The 20,642-nt window shown below is 39.0% G+C and overlaps 1 protein-coding gene and 1 long non-coding RNA gene across 18 annotated transcripts in view; one reads left to right on the top strand and one right to left on the bottom strand.

Moving 5' to 3' along the window:
- Window positions 1–20,642, bottom strand: part of sh3kbp1 (SH3-domain kinase binding protein 1) — a 114,800-nt gene that overhangs the window by 13,369 nt on the left and 80,789 nt on the right. For 11 of the 17 annotated variants that reach the window (XM_087309694.1, XM_087309697.1, XM_087309700.1 and 8 more), the window contains 3 exons: window positions 20,357–20,550; window positions 1,860–1,935; window positions 1,640–1,734 (listed from right to left, as the gene is read on the bottom strand). In XM_087309694.1, coding sequence (XP_087165820.1) covers window positions 1,640–1,734; window positions 1,860–1,935; window positions 20,357–20,550 — 365 coding nt within the window. Of the gene's footprint in view, window positions 1–1,639; window positions 1,735–1,859; window positions 1,936–10,521; window positions 10,649–11,358; window positions 11,665–20,356; window positions 20,551–20,642 lie in introns of those variants that run through there. The other 6 variants (XM_087309706.1, XM_087309708.1, XM_087309710.1 and 3 more) reach the window with 2 other exon arrangements.
- Window positions 4,513–17,495, top strand: LOC147838061 (uncharacterized). Its single transcript, XR_015525112.1, has 3 exons — window positions 4,513–4,556; window positions 9,512–11,195; window positions 17,145–17,495. It is a non-coding gene; the product is annotated as an uncharacterized LOC147838061 (long non-coding RNA).

The following is a 20,642-nucleotide window of genomic DNA, read 5'->3' as shown; positions in this document are numbered from 1 at the left end:
CATGTTTTGACACGTTCGAGCATGAACTCAGCTCGAATCCAGCGTCTGATGAACTCTTTCTTCTTTTTTCCCCCGCTACATATCAGATTTTGCCTACTATTTATCACGAGAAAGACAAGTAGGAATCATCAATAAGTTTGTGCATCATATTTTATTTGCACATTTATTGAATGGAAATGTTTATGATTCACGCATGCAAATTGATCTTCAGAAAGTGTCTTTATAGCAATATGCGTGCAGTAGATAGCTCAGATTACATTGGGAAAACAGGCGACTGCTGCAAATTGTGCTTTAATGTTTAGCTGGTCAAATGTGTGGTATGGAAACCTTATATACCTGCTAGATGAACCCGTCTCATACCGCTGCCATTGCAAGGCTCAGACACTTTGTAGAGAGCAATTTAACACAACTGCCTCTAGGAGTCGCCAATGGAAATAAAACAGACACACAAAAAAATGTGCGTACGCCAGCCATAAAGCTGGCGTGGAGCTGCGCACATTCCCACGTTCATTTCATTGTTAGTAAATCCAAACGTGAGCGATTCTGAGCGTGCAAAGTTTTTGTGCGTGCGCAGCGTTGATACATGAGGCCCCTGGTCTCTATTCTGCAAAAAGAATGGCTCAAAATCCCTCTGGTCACTGTGCAGAACTTGTTTCTGTCATTCCCAAGATGAATTGATTCTGTATTAGCCGCAAAAGGAGGCCCTACACCATACTAATGAACTTTTGGGGCTCTATTTTGACCAGTTTTAATTTCTAGCAAATGAATAAATGAACAATAATGACCAAGAGTGGTCAAAATACTGAGTTATTTCCAAATACACCTGCCATGCCCCATATGGTCTTAAACCTGACAGGTGGGCAAATCTAAGCTTGCTTTTAATAAAACAAATATAAATGTGGATATATTAAATAATACTGCTAATAATAATAACATTATACAAAAGCAAATTGTTATGATGAATGAACTGAAAAAGCCTCCCGAGATGAAGAAGACATAAAAGCAAGGATTTTTCGTATTTATGTAGGCTAGAAAATAATATGTTTTGTAATGTTTTTATCCTTTATATTTATATTCTATATCTATTCTTATTATATCCTATATATATCCTTAATATTTATATTTTTTCATATCTAAAGATATTTGCGTATTGCTCTACATCTTGTGCGTATTAAGCAGTGCGTAAGCGAGGCGCAACTCTGCGCCAGAGTTTAGACCGGGTTAGTTTTTGGTCTAATGAAAAATCTATTATAGTTTCTCAAAATAGCAACGCGCCAGCGGTCCGCCTCAGAACGCCTCCCTTTTTAGACCAGTACGCCTATGGGCGCACAAATGAGCGCTAATGCATTTGCTATTTAAACAGCGTAGCGCAATGCCTCAAAACCACTCTTGCGCCAAGCTGAAACTACCAAAAGTAGCGCCTACCCCACTACCACAAACTACCACGCCTACCAAACTACCACACTGCGCCAGGTGTATCATAGGGCCCATAGGGTCTAAAACCAGGCGTTTCATTTTCATTGTCCAACCCCAGTATATACAGCACAGTAAATTTATAAATCATACCAGCCATATGCATTGTTTCATTAATAAACAGACAGACCAACATTTTATTAATTATCAGAAAGCTCAAACTCACCTTATTGATAATCGTAACAATATCTCCCTCTTTGATTGACAGCTCATCTTCATTCTGAGCTTCGTAGGGGAAAATAACTTTGCAAAACTCCTTTGCTGTAATTTGAATTTCCACAGTCACATCAAGAATCAATTGCGTTGGATTTGCATGCAATTTGTATACATAAACAGTTTGAATCGAAATGATGCACAGCAGCACACGTGTGATATAATGCTGATACCTTTGGCCTTGTTCTCATGCTCCGCCTTCATGGTCTCCTGGCCAATTGCTGGAGTCGCTTTCTTAACCATCTGAGGCTGAGGAAAAACATACACATATTTTAAATTATGACAAGTGATATACACTGCCATTCACAGAAAATACAGTAAAAATATTTATATTGTGAAATATTACAATTAAATATAACAATGACATTTTTTAATCATTATTGCGCATTTAAATATTCATTAAAATATGCTGATCTGCTGCTGAATCCCTTGACTATCGATCTTAACAACTTGTTCTGCTTAATATTTATGTTGAAACTCTGATACAGTTTTTAAATGAATAAAAAAACAACAGCATTTATTTATTTTTAACGATTATGTCTTCACTGTCATTTTTTAAAATACATACATTCATTTATTTTAAAACCTTTATTGAAGACATTAGAAATCATGCTATTATGCTAATTTGATGTTTGATGAAGCAACATATTTTCTTACTACCATTGTTGAAATTTTACTTTTTTTTTGCTTTTGAATATTTTTGTGGAAATGAATAAAAAAAATCTTATTTATGAGAAATATGTATTACTATAATATTTATATTAAAATATTAACAAACGTAAAAAATAGAAAAATTAAGATTTAAAAAATCATGCTATTATTTAGTGCTTCATGAACATTCATTCATTTTCTTTTCATCTTAGTCCCTTTATTAATCTGGGGCTGCCACAGTGGAATGAACCACCAACTTATCCAGCATTCATTTTACGCAGTGGATGCCCTTTCAGCCGCAACCCATCACTGGGAAACACCCACACACACTCATTCACACACATACACTACGAACAATTTAACATACCCAATTCACCTGAACCGCATGTTTTTGGCATTCAGAGGAAACCCATGCAAACACAGGAAGAACATGCAAACTCCACACAGAAATGCCAGCTGACCCAGCCGAGGCTCGAACCAGCTACCTTCTTGCTGTGAGGCGAAAGCACTACCCAATACGCCACTAAAACATGGTAAAAATCAGGCGAGGGTTTTTCTCTTTCTGAATTGTTTTTTAAAACTGTCGGTTGGGTTTAAGGACGTGGGTGGTCGGGTCAATCGGTGCCTTTGAAAACACTATTGGTTGGGTTTAGGGAAGGAGGAGGGTGGGTCAGCCGATCGGTCAGTCGACAGCTGCATTTAACTGAGAACAGCAGGCGCGAATGGCACTTGAAATTAGAGATTTGAAAAAGCGTACACATCGGCCTGTAGTGGATTCACGTCATAATTTCATGCCAATTTGTACAGCTGCACATACCTTTATAACATTGTATATAGTAATATACCTGTACATACACATATTAGTTTGTATATATTTTTTAAATGTTTTATTTAATTTATTATCTGTTTTTAGTCAGTTGCACTGCAGAAGCTCAGATTCTAAAAAACATCACTGTCACTTTAAAAAAAACTACAGCATCTTTTATTTTTATGTATCTTACTGACTTTCAATTGTCAAAATATTATACATGAAAGTTGTAGTTTAGAAATAAATAAAAAACCCAATGTCAACTCACATAAAAAAGTAAGACTATTGAAGAGTGCATTAGTGTGAATGACAGAACTTAGAGGTGGAAACAAAGAACTGGCATGACAACTCTAGCAAAAGATGTGAAATGATGGCCATAGTTGAAAGTCAAGTTTCACCCACCCTTATTTAATCAACATAAACATTGCAGAGGTGTTAATCCAATCAGCTTGACAGTATCAACCACTGAGACAAAAGGCACAGCTCAGCATTTTACATTACTTTGAGACCTATATATTAAAAATGTGTAATTCCAAACTAGCGTTAAGATGTTGCACAGTCGTAATGTCATAAAGAAGCTGTCAGGAGTCCAGTGAACTCAAACATGCATGTGTGAATATGTGAATAGCACACTGTCCGTCTGGCTGTGTTTATCTGGACTCTTTCCGGCAGGAGAGCCACAGTCCTTCCACAAACATGGCAGGGAATCAATCCAACCCGACATACAACAAGCTCTTTAACATCCTGCGCTCCCAATGTGGCCTTACACACACACAAACACACACACACAAGCCTCACCCACTCTTCCCTTTCCTCTCATTTAAACTAGTCATGAAGGAGTCGGACTAACAAGCACCATGTGGCAGCCAAATATGGCAAGCCATTTTTACAGCTACTAGTATCTGTTTTCATGCTACTAGTATAGTACTATAATGTAATCACTTGCTACTAAAGCTTATAATGCTTATTCATTGCATATTAGGTCTTTTTTATTTATGAATTAGAACTCATTCATTAGATACGGACAGCTACTGAACAGACATTGATAATAACTTTTCAGTAGATACTAGTACTTGTTCATTTGATACTAATACCTATTAAATACATATGGTACTCATCTTTTAGATACTATAACTTATTTTGAAAAGAATATTCATTAGATTTACTAAGTTATTTTAAGGTAACTGGTTGCAAACATTCTATATGGGATGAATTTAAAAATATTATTAAAATCAATTTATCTTCAGTTCAAATAAATACAAATGCAACCTGTCACCTTAAAAATTGCTAATTTAATGAATGTTTTTTTTCAGTTTAGTGGCTGGCAACTATTTTTTGTTACTAGTAACAATTTTATTTATTTTTTTCAATGGAATAGAATAATTATGGCGATGCGGTGGCGCAGTAGGTAGTGCTGTCTTCTCACAGCAAGAAGGTCGCTGGTTTCAAGACATGCGGTTCAGGTGAATTGGGTAAGCTAAAATTGTCCATAGTGTATTAGTGTGAATGAGAGTGTATGGGTGTTTCCCAGGGATGGGTTACAGCTATAAGGGCATCTGCTGTGTAAAACATATTCTGGATAAGTTGGTGGTTCATTCCGCTGTAGCAAGCGACTAAGCTGAAAAGAAAATGAATGAATAGAATAATTAAAATTACAAATAAAAATAAGTTAATAAATATTAAGACACAGCAGCTAATAAATAAGTACTAATACTTAAAGGGGAACAATTATGCAAAATTGCTTTTATAAGGGGTTTAAACACAGTTGTGTGGCAACAGTGTGTGAATATAGCTAGCCACTATTGGTTAAAATAAGTTATATCTATTTTTTATAATCACTCCTTGTAAAAAGTCTGCAGAAACACTTTGATTTTTGACTGAACAATTTGACATTCTCCCTTTGTACATGTCATGGCAGGAGGAAAAGCCCTGCCCATTAGTAACAATCTCTTCCACATTACCATAGACAGCCCTGAGTGAGAAGCAGCCATCCAATTTTTTACCCATTGTAGCTGCCAAGGATAATGTCTGTGACTATAACAGGACTATAAATGTGGAGTTATAGGATGCATAAATGAACAGCGTATCTCCACATCCTTTTTATGAGCTACTTCTTTTGATATGTTAACTGAGACAACATTAGTATTGTTTTGAATCTGTCACTTGGTTGACACATAGGCATTTGTAGCTTTGTCCCCTTTTGAAAACTGAGAAAGGACTGAAGGACCGAGAGTACATTTGAATTTAAAGTGACAGTCACCAAAACGCAATTTTAATCTTAAATTTGAAAAGTGTCAGCTTCAAAAAAAATTTTGAGCTGAAACTCTTGGGACTTCAGCGATTTATTTCACATCTAGTAAAAAGAGGCACAATAGGTCCCCTTTAATAGATAAAATATCAGTATCTATAAAAATGTAACAGAATAGAATAGAACTACAATAGAATAGTTACTAGCCATTAACAAAATGAATACGTGTCTAATGAATAAGTCCAAGTATCTAAAAGATAACTACCAGTGTGTCTTTTTATTATAACCAGAAACTAATAAATAAAACTACCATTTAATAAATAAATACTATTCTCAAATAAATAAATACTAGTCTATTTTTAAAAAGTACTAGCGAGTAAATAATAAGAACTAGCATTAAACTTTAAGAACTAGTAGCAAATTCATATGTACTAAAAGTTCATTGAAAGGGTATCTAATAAAATGCAATAAAATTGAATATATTACTGTACAATAAAATATTTAATAGACATTAATGAAATGAATGCTACTATATAATTAATAAGTACTAGTATCTAATAGATTTCTACTAATGTGTATTTCATTAGTACTAGTATCTAGTAAATAAGAAATATTATTTAATAAACAAACACTCATAATGAATAAGCGATTTAACTATTAATACGCTAATTAACTATTATTTAAACTTTAAGAACAAGTAACTAATGCATAAGTACTAATTCTTAATACTAGTCTCTAAAACAATGATAGCAAAGGTTTAAAGATTGATTGTTTAAACTGCTTGTCACAAACAAATGATTTAACTGAATAAAAGAAGCATCATTACAACTTCTTGCTGTGAAAGCTTCATGTAGTATCTCTGAAGCCCTTATGTGAAACCTATGACTATGTGCACAAGTAATGCCTGCAACAGGAACCCATTAGCAAGTTTCAGTGTAAGAATAGTACTAGAATAACTATTGGTAAAAAAAAAAATGTATGTACAAGTCACAACCAGAAAACATATTGGATAGTTTTTGTGTCACAAATACAGATCCCCATGAAAGTCAATAGCAAAAATGTGAAACCTGTTAATAGAAACAACAGAATAGTTACTTGTCACTTGTGAAATAAGTTGGAGTATCTAATGAATAAGTGATATCTATTTAATAGGTTCCAGTATTTAATGAAGAAGTAGGGTAGACTCCCATGAAAAACTGGAGTGTTGGCAGGTATGCTCACACATACACTCTGCACTCTGAGTACTTCAAAATTATTGATAAGCTGTGCTGGCCATTTCTCTTTGTCTCGCGCTTAATGCAGTCGACCAATCATAACACACTGGGTCATCGGACCAATCACCGAAGATTAGCAACACGCTAAGGAGTGATTTGGGAACAAATGAATCACTTAACGAATCATATGGGAGTTATTGGGATAATTAGCTAAAAATAAATCCACATTATAAGACAATGAAAGTGTTTTTTTGTCCTTGCATGCATATCAGACTGTTGTCGGAGACCTACAAAACCTAAATAAGACCCTTTTTAATGAATAATAGGGGCTCTTTAAAAACAAACATTTTTATTAAAGTAGTAAAATAAAATAAAGTAGTAATTTACATGAAAAAGGTACTGCTTATTTTCTATTCGGTTTTTATGTATTTCTAATCTGAGTTTGATTACCATCTGCGTGACAATTATAGCCATACTGAAAGCACCTGCAGATAGTTTATCTCATTATTAAAAATAAAATTAAATAAAAAGCAACGTTATATGTATTTATTATAGTTTGGTCTAAAGTACAATTTTACTTGGAGTTTAATTTTAAGTCGATCTAAAGTAATTAAATTAATTAATTGCCTATTTTATTTTATTTTTTACCTTTGAGTCATTATATTCTTTCTTTCCTTGGGCAAATAAATGTTTCGATTAATATTAAAATAGTTTTTTTCATTTTCAACCAAGTCAAAACTATAATTTGAGGGTAATTTATCATTTTAGCTGTAACAAATTACAGTAACATAAAAAATTTGGTTAAAAATATCCATATTTCAGTGTAGTATTTAATGAATAAGTACTCGAATCCAATGAATAAGTACTAGTATCTAATAAATAACAGTGTCTAGTGAATAAATACTAGTATATTTAATAAGACTAGTTTGTAATAAATGAGAATTAAAGTAGTATGCATGAATAAGTTGTAATGTAAAGTGGACGCTGACAACGGAGTGCGAATCCAAACGCAAGATTTACTCAACAGAATGGTCAAGCAAGCTAAGGTCACAATCAGGAGCAAACAGATGTATGCAGGCAAATCCAGAGTCATAGTCAAATACACAGGCGATTGGTCAGTACAGGCAGGAAACAGACAACATAAACAAACAAACAAGGCGAGGGTCAAAAACACAGCAAAGCAAGGCAAGGAAAACGTGTCGTAATGTTCACAAACAGTATAACAAGACTCAGCCCTGATGTGTGTGTGTGTGTGTGTGTGTGTGTGTGCGTGGTTTAAATATTCCTGTCATCAGTCAATGAGCAGCTGTGAGTGTTTGCAATCGACAGTATTAGGAACCGGTGTGTGTGCAGTGCATGACTGGATCTTGTAGTCCATATAATGACAGATTTGTTGTTCTATGCGATCTGTGTGTTTAACTGCAGCCTCTCGATTGCTGGTGATCAAAACATGAGTACTAGTGTTCCCAAAATATTGTTCATCCACATTGCAACAACTGAAGACGCTTTAGTCCCTGTACTGCACATGCATTAAATCTTAAGATGCTCTGGAATGAGTCCTTTCCGTCTAGCATTTATTTACTTTCCAGCTCATTACGGCATTATGACGAAAAGAACAGTTTCATAAATGGACCGACAGTGTGGTAGAGTTGTTGTTGCGAGTAACAGAGAGGTATAAATGAGCAAAAACAACAGAGAATATAGACTAGAGCAGTGGTTCTCAAACTGTGGTACATGTACCACTAGTGCTATGCAGGCTTCCTTCTAGTGGTACGCAGAGGAAACAAATATGTCATTTGTACATGCTACATATATTATAAAATACATAAAAATTATCAAAAATGCAAATACAGGCTGCGTCCCAAAATCGCCTACTACTGCATTTGAATTTAAATTACTACTTGGCCATTAAAAAAGTACGTTCTATGCATTATAAATGTAAGAAGTATGAATGGAATTCGGACGTACTACAGCCGACATTTTTTCATGGGATGCGCACTTCAGAATCTCGCCGGAAGTAGTAAGTCATCCGGGTTCCTTTGCATACTGATTTTCGAATTCAATGAATTCAGACATACTACTCTGCTCGCATACTGATTTTATCATACTGTATAGTATGGAAGTATGCGGTCTCGGACACAGACATTGCCTATATTTCTGAGGTGCAGGCAACATTTCCAGGTGTTCATAAATTGGCTACTATATGTTAATACTTTACAGTTATGTATATGTTAATACGTTAAAGTATTAAAGTTTTTTTATTTTTCACTTTTTAGGAACAGTAACCTTTTATTTTTAACTTTTAAAATCATATTTTAATTTAAACATTGTCATTTTATTTTTATTTGTTTGTTTTTTTACATATAAGCACAGGCACAGTACCGTCTTAATTCATTCATTCATTTTCTTTTTTGGCTTAGTCCCTTTATTAATTTAGGGGCGCCACAGTGGAATGAACCGCCAACTTATCCAGCATATGTTTTACGCAGCGGATTCCCTTCCAGCTGCAACCCATCTCTGGGAAACATCCATAAACACCCATTCACACCCATACACTATGGACAATTTAGCTTACCCAATTCACCTGTACCGCATGTCTTTGGACTGTGGGGGAAACCGGAGCACCTGGAGAAAACCCACATGAACGTAGAGAGAACATGCAAACTCCACACAGAAACGCCAACTGACCCAGCCAAGGCTCGAACCAGCGACCTTCTTGCTGTGAGGCGACAGCACTACCTACTGCGCTGCCCCTACAGTCTTAATGTTTGAACTGTTTATAATGTTTAAAGGGGCTGACAATTATAAATATTTTTAATAATAGGAATTAATCTGCCTCATTTTTTAACTGTGCAGTGATGTAGCTGCTTCATCGGGCCTACTACTCAATACTGCTCATTATAGTGGTACTTGGAGAGACAATTCTTTTCTTAGGTGGTACTTGATGAAAAATGTTTGAGAAACACTGGACTAGAAGTCGTGTCAATTCAACATCTCTGAGAAAACATTCTGTGTCATTTAAAGAAAAGCAATCTGAAGCATGCACAAATTGACATTAATCTTTGCTGTCAAAAAGGATAGCATCCAAAACAACTGCTGTAAAATGTTGTCCACCATTTTAGCGGAATTGGTCACATGACTAAATATGCGCCATCATTTTCAAAAGCTTCATTTAAGAAAAAAGATACAGTATCATTTCTGAAAACATGTCATAATAGATATAAAAATATGTGTTTTAAAATAAAAATGTATTAGCGTGGACATGGTCTTAACTAAATATGTAACAAGTACCTGCATCTAATAAATAAATTCTACACAGTAAAATAATATCGGATAATTATCAGTTTCCGTATTTTGTGATTCACAAGAGTTTTCCATTTATGGCAGTTTATTACCAGGTTTTTGTAGCATAATATACAACAAACCCTGACAATATATCACTTTAAACTATTACAAATGTTAATAAAAGTCACTTTTTTCAAAAGAAAAATCAACATCCCATAATGCAATTCAAAACCATAAATAAACAGTTTTTTTAGTGTAGTATAAGTGGTTATATATATTTTATGTAGTATATGATATTTACTGAAGAATAAGCACTAGTAGCTAACAAATAAGCACAGATAATGGTAAAGATTCTAGTATCTAAAATAAAAAACAGAAACAAATACATTTCTCACATTGAATGCTAAAACAGCCTGCCATAGCTAAGAGTTCAAATGGCTTTATAAGAACATCATTACAACATCCTGCTGTCAAGACTGTGATGGCCCTAAAAACTATGACATTTAACCCCATAATCCAATTTGTATAAAACAAAGCACATCCATATTTAATAACTCACAGTTTTAGCTTAAAATAGCCCAATTAAAAAATCAAAACAAAGAAAATTAAAAAAAAAAATACTTATTTACCTTTGCCTTTGGTCAAAAAAAGTCTTCCAGTGTTGAAACCTATGACTTTGTGCAAAAGTCCTGCCTGCAACAGGAACCTTTAGCAAGCTTCCAGTCTAACTGCGTCTCATGACAGTCTAGTTCTGCTTTCAAACAGCCCTGAAGCCAGGAAGCCGCTCAGAGCAAGAGAGAGAGAGAGAGAAAGAGAGAGAGAGAGAGAGAGAGAGAGAGAGAGAAAGAGAGAAAGAGAAAGAGAGAGGAGACGGCTGACGGTGGAAAGAGAGTCATGTTGGGGTGTGGTAGATTTGTATGTGGGTAAACCTACAGCTCATAAACGACCCTGCATTTCCATATTCCACCCATCACCCGCCTTGCAAAGCAGAACATTGTCTGTGTTTGTAACAGGTGGAAGTGATAAGTAATGGAAATACAGTATGCAACGATAGATGTTCACAGACTGTCTGGAGAGATTTCCTTTGCTTTCGGACTCAACACAATGTGCGGAAAATGCCCCACAAACGCTTCGAGTATGACTTCCTGCCTCAGTGGCTGAGAAAACCACCTCAGCTGTTTGCACAGTTGCTATTGGCATAATCTGGGCAGTTTTTCTCAGAGAAATGATAGTTATGATTAGTTACAGTTTGATTACAGTTAATAGTTTACAGTTTGCCACAATTCATCAGCCTAATTGTCAGGTCCTCTGTCTGATCACCTGGGTTCGTTTGTGTTTTGCACTTGTTTACATGTATTTCAGCACGTGTGGTGTTTTGATCGCTCTCTCATTACATACTTGCTTTGACACATCTCCTCCCATCTTCCCACTCATCCCTATTATTCAATTAAACCAATTTCACTCACCTGTCTTCCCGTAATTTTCCCTCTATTTAAAGCGCTCTCCTCATGTTGTCATTTGTCAGATCGTTGTCGTTTGGTTGTGGTCAGCGTGCACTGTTTCACTAGTCCAGTCCTGTCCAGTCAGTTCCTGTTGTCTCGAGCCCGTCTTCTGGTTGGTTTTTCCTTTTATTTTATTTCTTCATTTTTTGACCCCTCTCTGTCATCTGCAGGACCTGTTTCTGTTTTGTTTATCCGCCGTGGTTGGCCGATTGTCTCCGATCCCCGGCTTCAATATTCCCTCCCGTCACCTGCTCCACTCTTCTTCTCCCTCTCGGCTCTGCCGCCCGCCGGATCCAGTATACCGCTGTATCGCCCCCTGCCGAGTGAACTTGAAATTACACCCTGAAAGACATTTTGTCCCTTCTACGGAGCGGTTTCTGTTGACAGTTTTTTTTAGCTCTTCTGAACAACCTTGAAGTTTGTTTTCGTTTCATTTTGTTAATTTTATTTGCCTGAGTCCCTTTAAAGATCCCAGTAATAATTATATCCTCTTCGGAGCAGTTTTTGTTGAACTTTTTATTTTTATAAATTTTTGATTAGAATTTTTCTCCCTGTGCTTAAGCCCAATAGGGTCATTTTTGTCACTAATAAATTCTGAAAGAGACCTGCACTTGTGTCCGTTCTGTTTCCTGACAGAACGATCTGACCACTATGGACACAGCAGGTCCAGATCCTGTCAGAGCAGCAGTTGCCCAGCAGGGGGTGCTTTTGGGCCAACATGAGACCCGACTCAGCAACACCAGCAGAGAGGTGGAAGTGCTTTCCAATCAGGTGGCTGAACTTACCAATCGCTTGCAGGAACTCCAGTATGAAACCACACGGCAAGGTTTTCGCCTTGAGCCTGAACCACGTTGTAATAATCCACCACCATATGATGGGGACCCTAACTCATGTCGGGCCTTCTTGGCACAATGTTCGGTGGTATTTGCCCTTCAACCACGCATGTATGATGCTGAAGAGACTAAGGTGGCCTTTGTGTTGACCCTCCTTACTGGTAAGGCCCGTGAATGGGGAACATCCGTTTGGGAAACAAGAGCCCCCTGTTGCGCCTCTTTTAATGATCTCCGACTTGAGATGATGAGACTATTTGACCGGTCTGCCAGAGGACAGGAGGCTGCGGATCAGCTCGCTCGCCTCCATCAGAGTGGGCGATCGGTCACGGAGTATGCCATCTTGTTCAAAACCCTAGCAGCATCCTGTGACTGGAATGAGGGGGCATGTCGATCCATTTTCCGTGCAGGCCTTGAGGAGGACATCCAGGATGAGCTCGCCACTCACGAACTGCCACACAACTTTGACGATCTCATTAATCTGGCTCTACGCATCGAGGTTCGCCTCAATCGCCGACACCAACGTAAGCTGACCCGCTCCTCTGGCAGGGTGGAGGGCACCCTTTCATCTTCCACATTTCCTGCTGCACATGACCCTGAACCCATGCAAGTGGGTCGTTTGCGATTAACACCCCAAGAGAAACAACTACGTCTGGCCCGGGGTTTGTGCCTTTATTGTGGCAAACCAGGACACTTTGCCGCAGTCTGCCCAGCAAAAGCCAAAGCCCACCAGTGAAACGGGGGATCCTGGTGGGCGCTATTCCCCTTCACTCCCCCTCCTCCCGTACTCTGCTACCCGCACTGATTCAGTATAGAGGTTCTACCAATGCCTGTTCTGCTCTCCTCGACTCGGGAGCAGAAGGAAACTTCATGGACAGCTCTGTGGCCAGCCAGTGGGGTATTCCAGCCATTCCTCTCCCTGATCCTATCCCTGCCCGTTCCCTTGATGGTACCCTGATTGCTACTATCTCCCATGCTACTCCCTCCGTAAGTCTTGTTATATCTGGAAATCACCGTGAGGTTACCACACTGTACCTTCTTGACTCTCCCAATGCTCCCATAATTTTGGGACATCCCTGGTTGGTGCAGCATGGTCCTCATGTGGATTGGTCTGGAAATTCAGTTTTGTCCTGGAGTCAGTCTTGTCTTGAGTCTTGTCTTGGTCCTGCCCCGTTTCCTGTTTCTGTGTGTCCTGTTTTTCAGGTGAATGCAGCGGATCTGACAGGGGTTCCGGCGGAGTACCGCGATCTGGGTCTGGTGTTCAGCAAGTCCCGGGCCACATCCTTGCCTCCTCACCGACCCTATGACTGTGCCATAGAACTCCTCCCAGGCACTTCTCCGCCTAAGGGTCACTTGTATTCCCTTTCTAGTCCTGAAAGAGAGGCCATGGACAAATATATAGATGAATCCCTTAAAGCTGGCCTCATCCGCCCTTCCTCGTCTCCTGCAGGCGCTGGGTTCTTCTTCGTTAAGAAGAAGGACGGCTCCCTTCGTCCATGTATTGATTATCGAGGGCTGAATGACATCACCATAAAGAATAGGTATCCCTTACCTCTCATGTCTTCAGCCTTTGAACTCTTGCAGGGAGCCCAGGTCTTCACTAAGCTTGACCTCCGGAATGCCTACCACCTTATCCGTATTCGAGAGGGGGATGAGTGGAAGACCGCCTTTAACACCCCTACGGGACACTTTGAATATCGGGTCCTTCCGTTTGGTCTGACAAATGCCCCGGCTGTCTTCCAGGCCCTGGTTAATGACGTGCTGAGAGACATGGTAAATCAATTTGTCTTTGTGTACCTTGATGATATCCTGATATTTTCTCCCTCCATGCAGGTACACACTCAGCATGTTCGTCAGGTGCTGCAACGATTACTGGAGAATCAATTGTTTGTTAAGGCGGAGAAGTGCGTCTTCCATGCTAAGTCAGTTTCATTCTTGGGGTTTGTGATTTCGGCGGGTGAGATCAAAGCTGACCCCTCTAAGGTAAGAGCTGTTGCCGAGTGGCCAACTCCAGACTCTCGTAAGGCACTGCAGCGGTTCCTGGGATTTGCCAACTTTTATCGGCGATTCATCCGGAACTTCAGCCAGATTGCTGCACCCTTAACAGTGCTCACCTCTCCTAAGGTACCGTTCATTTGGGGTAGCAAGGCACAGGAGGCCTTTGATAATTTAAAGTCCCGTTTTATCTCTGCTCCTGTCTTGTCTATTCCAGATCCGAAACGACAGTTTATTGTTGAGGTGGATGCTTCTGATGTCGGAGTAGGCGCAGTTCTGTCACAACGGTCTCAACGGGATGAGAAGGTGCATCCCTGTGCCTTCTTCTCCCACCGCCTGAGCCCCACAGAACGGAATTATGACATTGGTAATCGGGAATTGTTGGCAGTCAGACTGGCCCTGGGTGAGTGGCGTCACTGGTTAGAGGGTGCAGTGCAACCTTTTGTGGTCTGGACAGACCACAAGAATTTAGAATATATTAGCACGGCCAAAAGGCTTAGTTCTAGACAGGCCCGCTGGTCCCTTTATTTTAGTCGATTCAACTTTACACTCTCGTACAGACCAGGGTCAAAGAACACCAAGCCCGACTCTCTCTCTCGCATGTTCAGTGCCCCGGAGAGGGAGGTTTCAACTGACACCATCCTGCCCAGGGGCGTGGTGGTGGCTTCCCTCTCTTGGGACATCGAGAGAGAGGTTCTGGGTGCTGTACGAGAGTGTCAGATACCTAGAGGGACTCCAGCGGGCAAACTATTTGTTCCCCAGTCACTGCGCTCCAAAGTTATCCAGTGGGGTCACTCATCCAGGCTGGCCTGTCACCCAGGAGTCAGGAGATCTCTGGCTACTATCCGTCAAAGATTTTGGTGGCCCTCCATGGCCAAGGATGTCAGGCGGTTTGTGTTTGCCTGCCCTATTTGTGCCCAAAACAAGAGTGCCAATTCCCCTCCTGTTGGTCTGCTCCGCCCCTTACCCATCCCTTCCCGTCCCTGGTCACACTTAGCCCTTGACTTTGTCACTGGCCTACCTGAATCGAAGGGCAACACCGTCATTCTCACGGTGGTGGACCGCTTCTCTAAAGCGGCTCATTTCATTCCTCTCCCAAAACTCCCCTCTGCCAAGGAGACTGCTCAGGTGGTGGTTGATCACGTGTTCCGGATTCATGGTCTTCCGGTAGATGTGGTCTCCGATAGGGGCCCCCAATTCGTCTCCAGGTTTTGGAAGGAATTTTGCCGACAGATCGGGGCCTCTACGAGTCTGTCTTCAGGATTCCATCCCCAGACCAACGGGCAGTCTGAGCGGGCAAACCAGGATTTGGAACGTACTCTCCGCTGTCTGACATCCAATAATCCTAGCTCCTGGTGCCAACAACTATCCTGGGTCGAGTATGCCCATAATACTCTACCAGTTTCTGCTACGGGTATGTCGCCATTTCAATGCTGTCTTGGCTATCAACCTCCTCTGTTCCCCTCACAGGAACCCGAAGCTGCGGTCCCGTCTGCCTTGGCTTTTGTTCAACGGTGTCGTCGCACCTGGAGGAAAGCTAAGGAAGCCTTGGCCCAGGCTAGGAGACGGACCAAAGCAGCGGCTGATCGTCATCGGACTCCAGCTCCCCACTATGTTTGTGGTCAACGGGTATGGCTTTCCACCAAGGACCTGCCTCTCAGGGTAGCCTCACGCAAGCTGGCACCCAGGTTCATTGGGCCATACCGGATCACTAAAGTGCTGAGTCCTGTGGCTGTTCAGCTCAAGCTACCTCATACGCTTGGTCGGGTACACCCAGTTTTTCATGTCTCTAGGGTTAAACCTGTGTTTTCCTCCCCCCTTGTTCCCTCTATTCCTACCCCTCCCCCTCCCCGTCTAGTGGATGGTTCTCCAGTTTACACTGTCAGGAGGTTACTGGAGGTCAGACGAAGGGGTAGGGGCGTTCAATACCTGGTGGACTGGGAGGGCTATGGACCAGAGGAGAGGAGTTGGGTCCCAGCCCGGGACATTCTGGACCGGACGCTGATTGCGGACTTCCGTCGGAGACGAGGTGAGCCCCCCCAGGGTACGCCCGGTGGCGACCATGGAGGGGGGGGTACTGTCAGGTCCTCTGTCTGATCACCTGGGTTCGTTTGTGTTTTGCACTTGTTTACATGTATTTCAGCACGTGTGGTGTTTTGATCGCTCTCTCATTACATACTTGCTTTGACACATCTCCTCCCATCTTCCCACTCATCCCTATTATTCAATTAAACCAATTTCACTCACCTGTCTTCCCGTAATTTTCCCTCTATTTAAAGCGCTCTCCTCATGTTGTCATTTGTCAGATCGTTGTCGTTTGGTTGTGGTCAGCGTGCACTGTTTCACTAGTCCAGTCCTGTCCAGTCAGTTCCTGTTGTCTCGAGCCCGTCTTCTGGTTGGTTTTTCCTTTTATTTTATTTCTTCATTTTTTGACCCCTCTCTGTCATCTGCAGGACCTGTTTCTGTTTTGTTTATCCGCCGTGGTTGGCCGATTGTCTCCGATCCCCGGCTTCAATATTCCCTCCCGTCACCTGCTCCACTCTTCTTCTCCCTCTCGGCTCTGCCGCCCGCCGGATCCAGTATACCGCTGTATCGCCCCCTGCCGAGTGAACTTGAAATTACACCCTGAAAGACATTTTGTCCCTTCTACGGAGCGGTTTCTGTTGACAGTTTTTTTTAGCTCTTCTGAACAACCTTGAAGTTTGTTTTCGTTTCATTTTGTTAATTTTATTTGCCTGAGTCCCTTTAAAGATCCCAGTAATAATTATATCCTCTTCGGAGCAGTTTTTGTTGAACTTTTTATTTTTATAAATTTTTGATTAGAATTTTTCTCCCTGTGCTTAAGCCCAATAGGGTCATTTTTGTCACTAATAAATTCTGAAAGAGACCTGCACTTGTGTCCGTTCTGTTTCCTGACACTAATAGGTTTTACTGAATTGTCAATCGATTTTGTCATTTTTCAATATTTCAAAGCTGAAATAATATTTTGAAAGAGCACTTTATGTTTTCTATATTTTATTAAGCATAAATAAGCAGAGAATATATTTGTTGCTGTTATGCTTTAATGTTGAATATTGTAATATTTCAACACATTTCAACAGTTTGACATCTTAATTACGCAAAAGTTATTTGAAACAATAAAGAATACACTTTTTATTAATCATTTCGTTTTATTCAGATTATTATTTTTTTTTACTATTAATATTGTTTATCAAGGCGGCATTTATTAAACGTAAAAGAAATTGTTAATTTGTTAAATGATTATTAAAATGTTATATAACTGCTTTCTTATTGTATGTAGTTTCACATGAAATTATTACTCCGGTCATTATTGATTTTATTACTATTATTTGTATTATTATTATTATTATTATTATTATTATTAATAATAATAATAATAATAATAATAATAATAATTAATATTAGAGTTATTTCTGAAGAATCATGTGACTGAAAACTGGACTAATGAAGCGGAAATTTCATCTTTAAAATCACTGGAATAAATGGTTAAATTAAATTATAAACTGCTTTTGAACAGAAATAAAAACACAGGCATGTTAATGCCATTTTAAGTTTAAAACAATCAATGCCAATAAAGAAAACATTGATTTCCGTGTTGGATTCTAAGTGGACTGTAAACAAATGCCAAAATACAGGCATTGCAGATATGGAAAATTATAATAGTAATAATAAAGTATCGAATACAAACAATTGTACTCAATGCAGGGCGGGACTGGGCCAAAAAATAAAAAATCGGCCACTGGCACTTTGGGCTAGAGCGGCCCACTACATCAATCAAAACGCTACCCATCTGTGCACGTCCTTGAATATGTTTACCAACTCTCTATATCAACATTCTATAAAAGCACTAAAGCTATATATAAGAAATAACGAGAGTTGACAAATTAAAAACTTACATTTTTTTATTCATCATTATAATAAAATTATAATCCACACTGGAAGTCCATCTTGTGTGTGGTTGTGTGTTTTAAGGGAGCCTAATACATAATGAAAATAAAAACTGCCTGCTGACTCACACAGTTAATGTTGATTTATGAAATAAAGATAAATAATAGCAATGTATCAGAGACCCTTAAAAATGTTTAACTCAACAATGAAACATCAAACATAGCTAAAAGATTTTACATTGTCAATCAAATTAACTTAAACAATGAGCCTACATCATGCAGACAATCAAAAACACAATGTCATGATATCTCATGCGATTGTCTTCTGACTGAGGGCATCTTAAAATACATAAATGACACTCCTCATAGAGCTTGAGAAGCATATATTCTTTATAATTTGTAAAACAAAGACTTGCAGGTTAAGAAAACAGCATAGGAGGAAGTTGCCGCGGGCCGTGGTGCAGATTAAAAGTAAAAATAATAAAATTTTAAAAAGTATATTTACAGTATATGCACAAATAGGTAACTAGATAGAATGGACAGGAATATATTGATCTGTGCTCCGCTGCATGTTGCAGAGTGCAGACGCAAAAGGCGTGACTCTCGACTATTTTGACAAATACACACCTACGTTGCATGCTTACACATAGCCCAACAAGGAAGTTTGTGATTGGGTCAGCCGAATGTCAATAAAGAAAAGAACCAATGGGCTGCAGATTATGTCATATGGGCAGCACTGTCCTGGCCACAACAGGAAAAAAAAACTGCAACTGCATTAATTGCGTAATTTTTTTAACGCTTCAATTATTTCAAATTTATTGCATGCGTTAACGCACTAATTGTGTGTGTGTGTGTGTGTGTGTGTATATATTGACAATTTATTTATTATTTTATAGCTCACATAGAAGTTTTGCACAGTAAATATGCTCAGAAATTGCAAGTGAGAGACTGAATGAAGAGTGCATTACTTGATTTTAAAATAATTAAAGGAAATACACATTATCTACTATCTATGGTTATTTATTGAACATCTGCGTTGCACTAGCACTTTTAGAAACAAAATTAATAATCTCCAGTGTTTTTCATAATAAATGTAGAAAATAAGCAGTATCTCTTCATTTCTTGCATCTTCTGTAAACAATTATTTTAATGAAAATATTCATTTGAATGTAATTTAAAAAATGCTGTTTCAAGTCATCTCAGTGCAGCTTCTAATCATCGTCAATGTACATAGTGCAAAGTAAGGCTCAAGAATTGGTCTATCATCCTACTTGACCTGATATCAGACGTAGCTGCAAAGTGGCCACAGATATATAAATTCGCCTCAGCCTTTAACAGAGCAGGGTCATGTGACTCCATATGCTGTAAAAAAAAAAAAAAAAAAAAAAAAAAATATATATATATATATATATATATATATATATATATATATATATATATATATATATATATATATATATATATATATATATATATATATATATATATATACGTTCTGGAAAAATTAGGTCGATTATAGATCGTGAATGTTAATTTCGATTACTTTTCGATTAATTTCCCAGCCCTAACGCCAGCTGAAATTAGCGCCCTGCATAAGGAGCTCAGAGCCTCTCTTGCCATAGATTTTTAAGCCTCTTTTGAGAGCCTGGACAATAAGTTGGACAATATTAACTTCACGGTTGTGGCTCACAGCCAGTGCATCGGTTGTCTTAAATCTGGACTTAAAATGTTTTTATTTTTGCTGAAAATTTGACTTTCTCTGGAAGAAAATATATTATAGGAAATACTGTAAAAAAAAACTTTCATATTAATTAGATTTTAAATGTACATTTTTAAATTATTTGTAAAAGAGTTGAAAAATGATTAGCCCTCCTGTACCTTTTTCCCAAATTTTGTTAACATTTGCAATATAAATTGAAGGAATATGGAAGTATGTTGAATAGTAATAGGCCACTAACTCACACAGCACAAAAACTCAACAGAGATGCACACAAAAAAAACCTGAAATAAATAAATAAATGATGAGTGGGTCTAATAAATCAGCCAGTGCTGGATGGAGAAAATGAGGAAATGAGCAAAGGGACACATGCTGCTCTCAGTGGGACAGAAAGACTGGAAGGTTTTAATGAACAAGAGACGGCGAGACCACGATAGACACGGCCTGACTGTAATTACAGAGAGCCGTAAAATCCCAGCAACACACACTAGTCTCCAATAACCCAAGCTCACCTTTTCTGCCTCGTTGTCCATGTCCACAGACCTCGGGCGCAGTTTGATGGGCTGGTCTTTGAAAATGTCCCCGAAACCAAAGCCTCGCACTTTTTTGGGCTGGATCTCGGAGCTGGAGGAAACGCTGCCAGTGTCTGAGCGCAAACTGCTGGAGTCGCCGCCATCGCTCTCTGAGCCGGTGCTGTCCTTTATACCTGCACACACACATTTCACAGGAGGATCTGAGCATTTGCATGGGGATTTGCATGCAGCTTTATACACAGCTGGACTGTTACTGTAGGTCTGT

This window comes from Danio rerio, chromosome 24 (genome assembly GCF_052040795.2).
Source record: "Danio rerio strain M-AB ecotype USA chromosome 24, GRCz13ab, whole genome shotgun sequence".
NCBI classification, from domain to species: Eukaryota; Metazoa; Chordata; class Actinopteri; order Cypriniformes; family Danionidae; genus Danio; species Danio rerio.
Note: the sequence above shows the minus strand (reverse complement) of the source record. Positions and strands in the feature narration are given on the sequence as shown.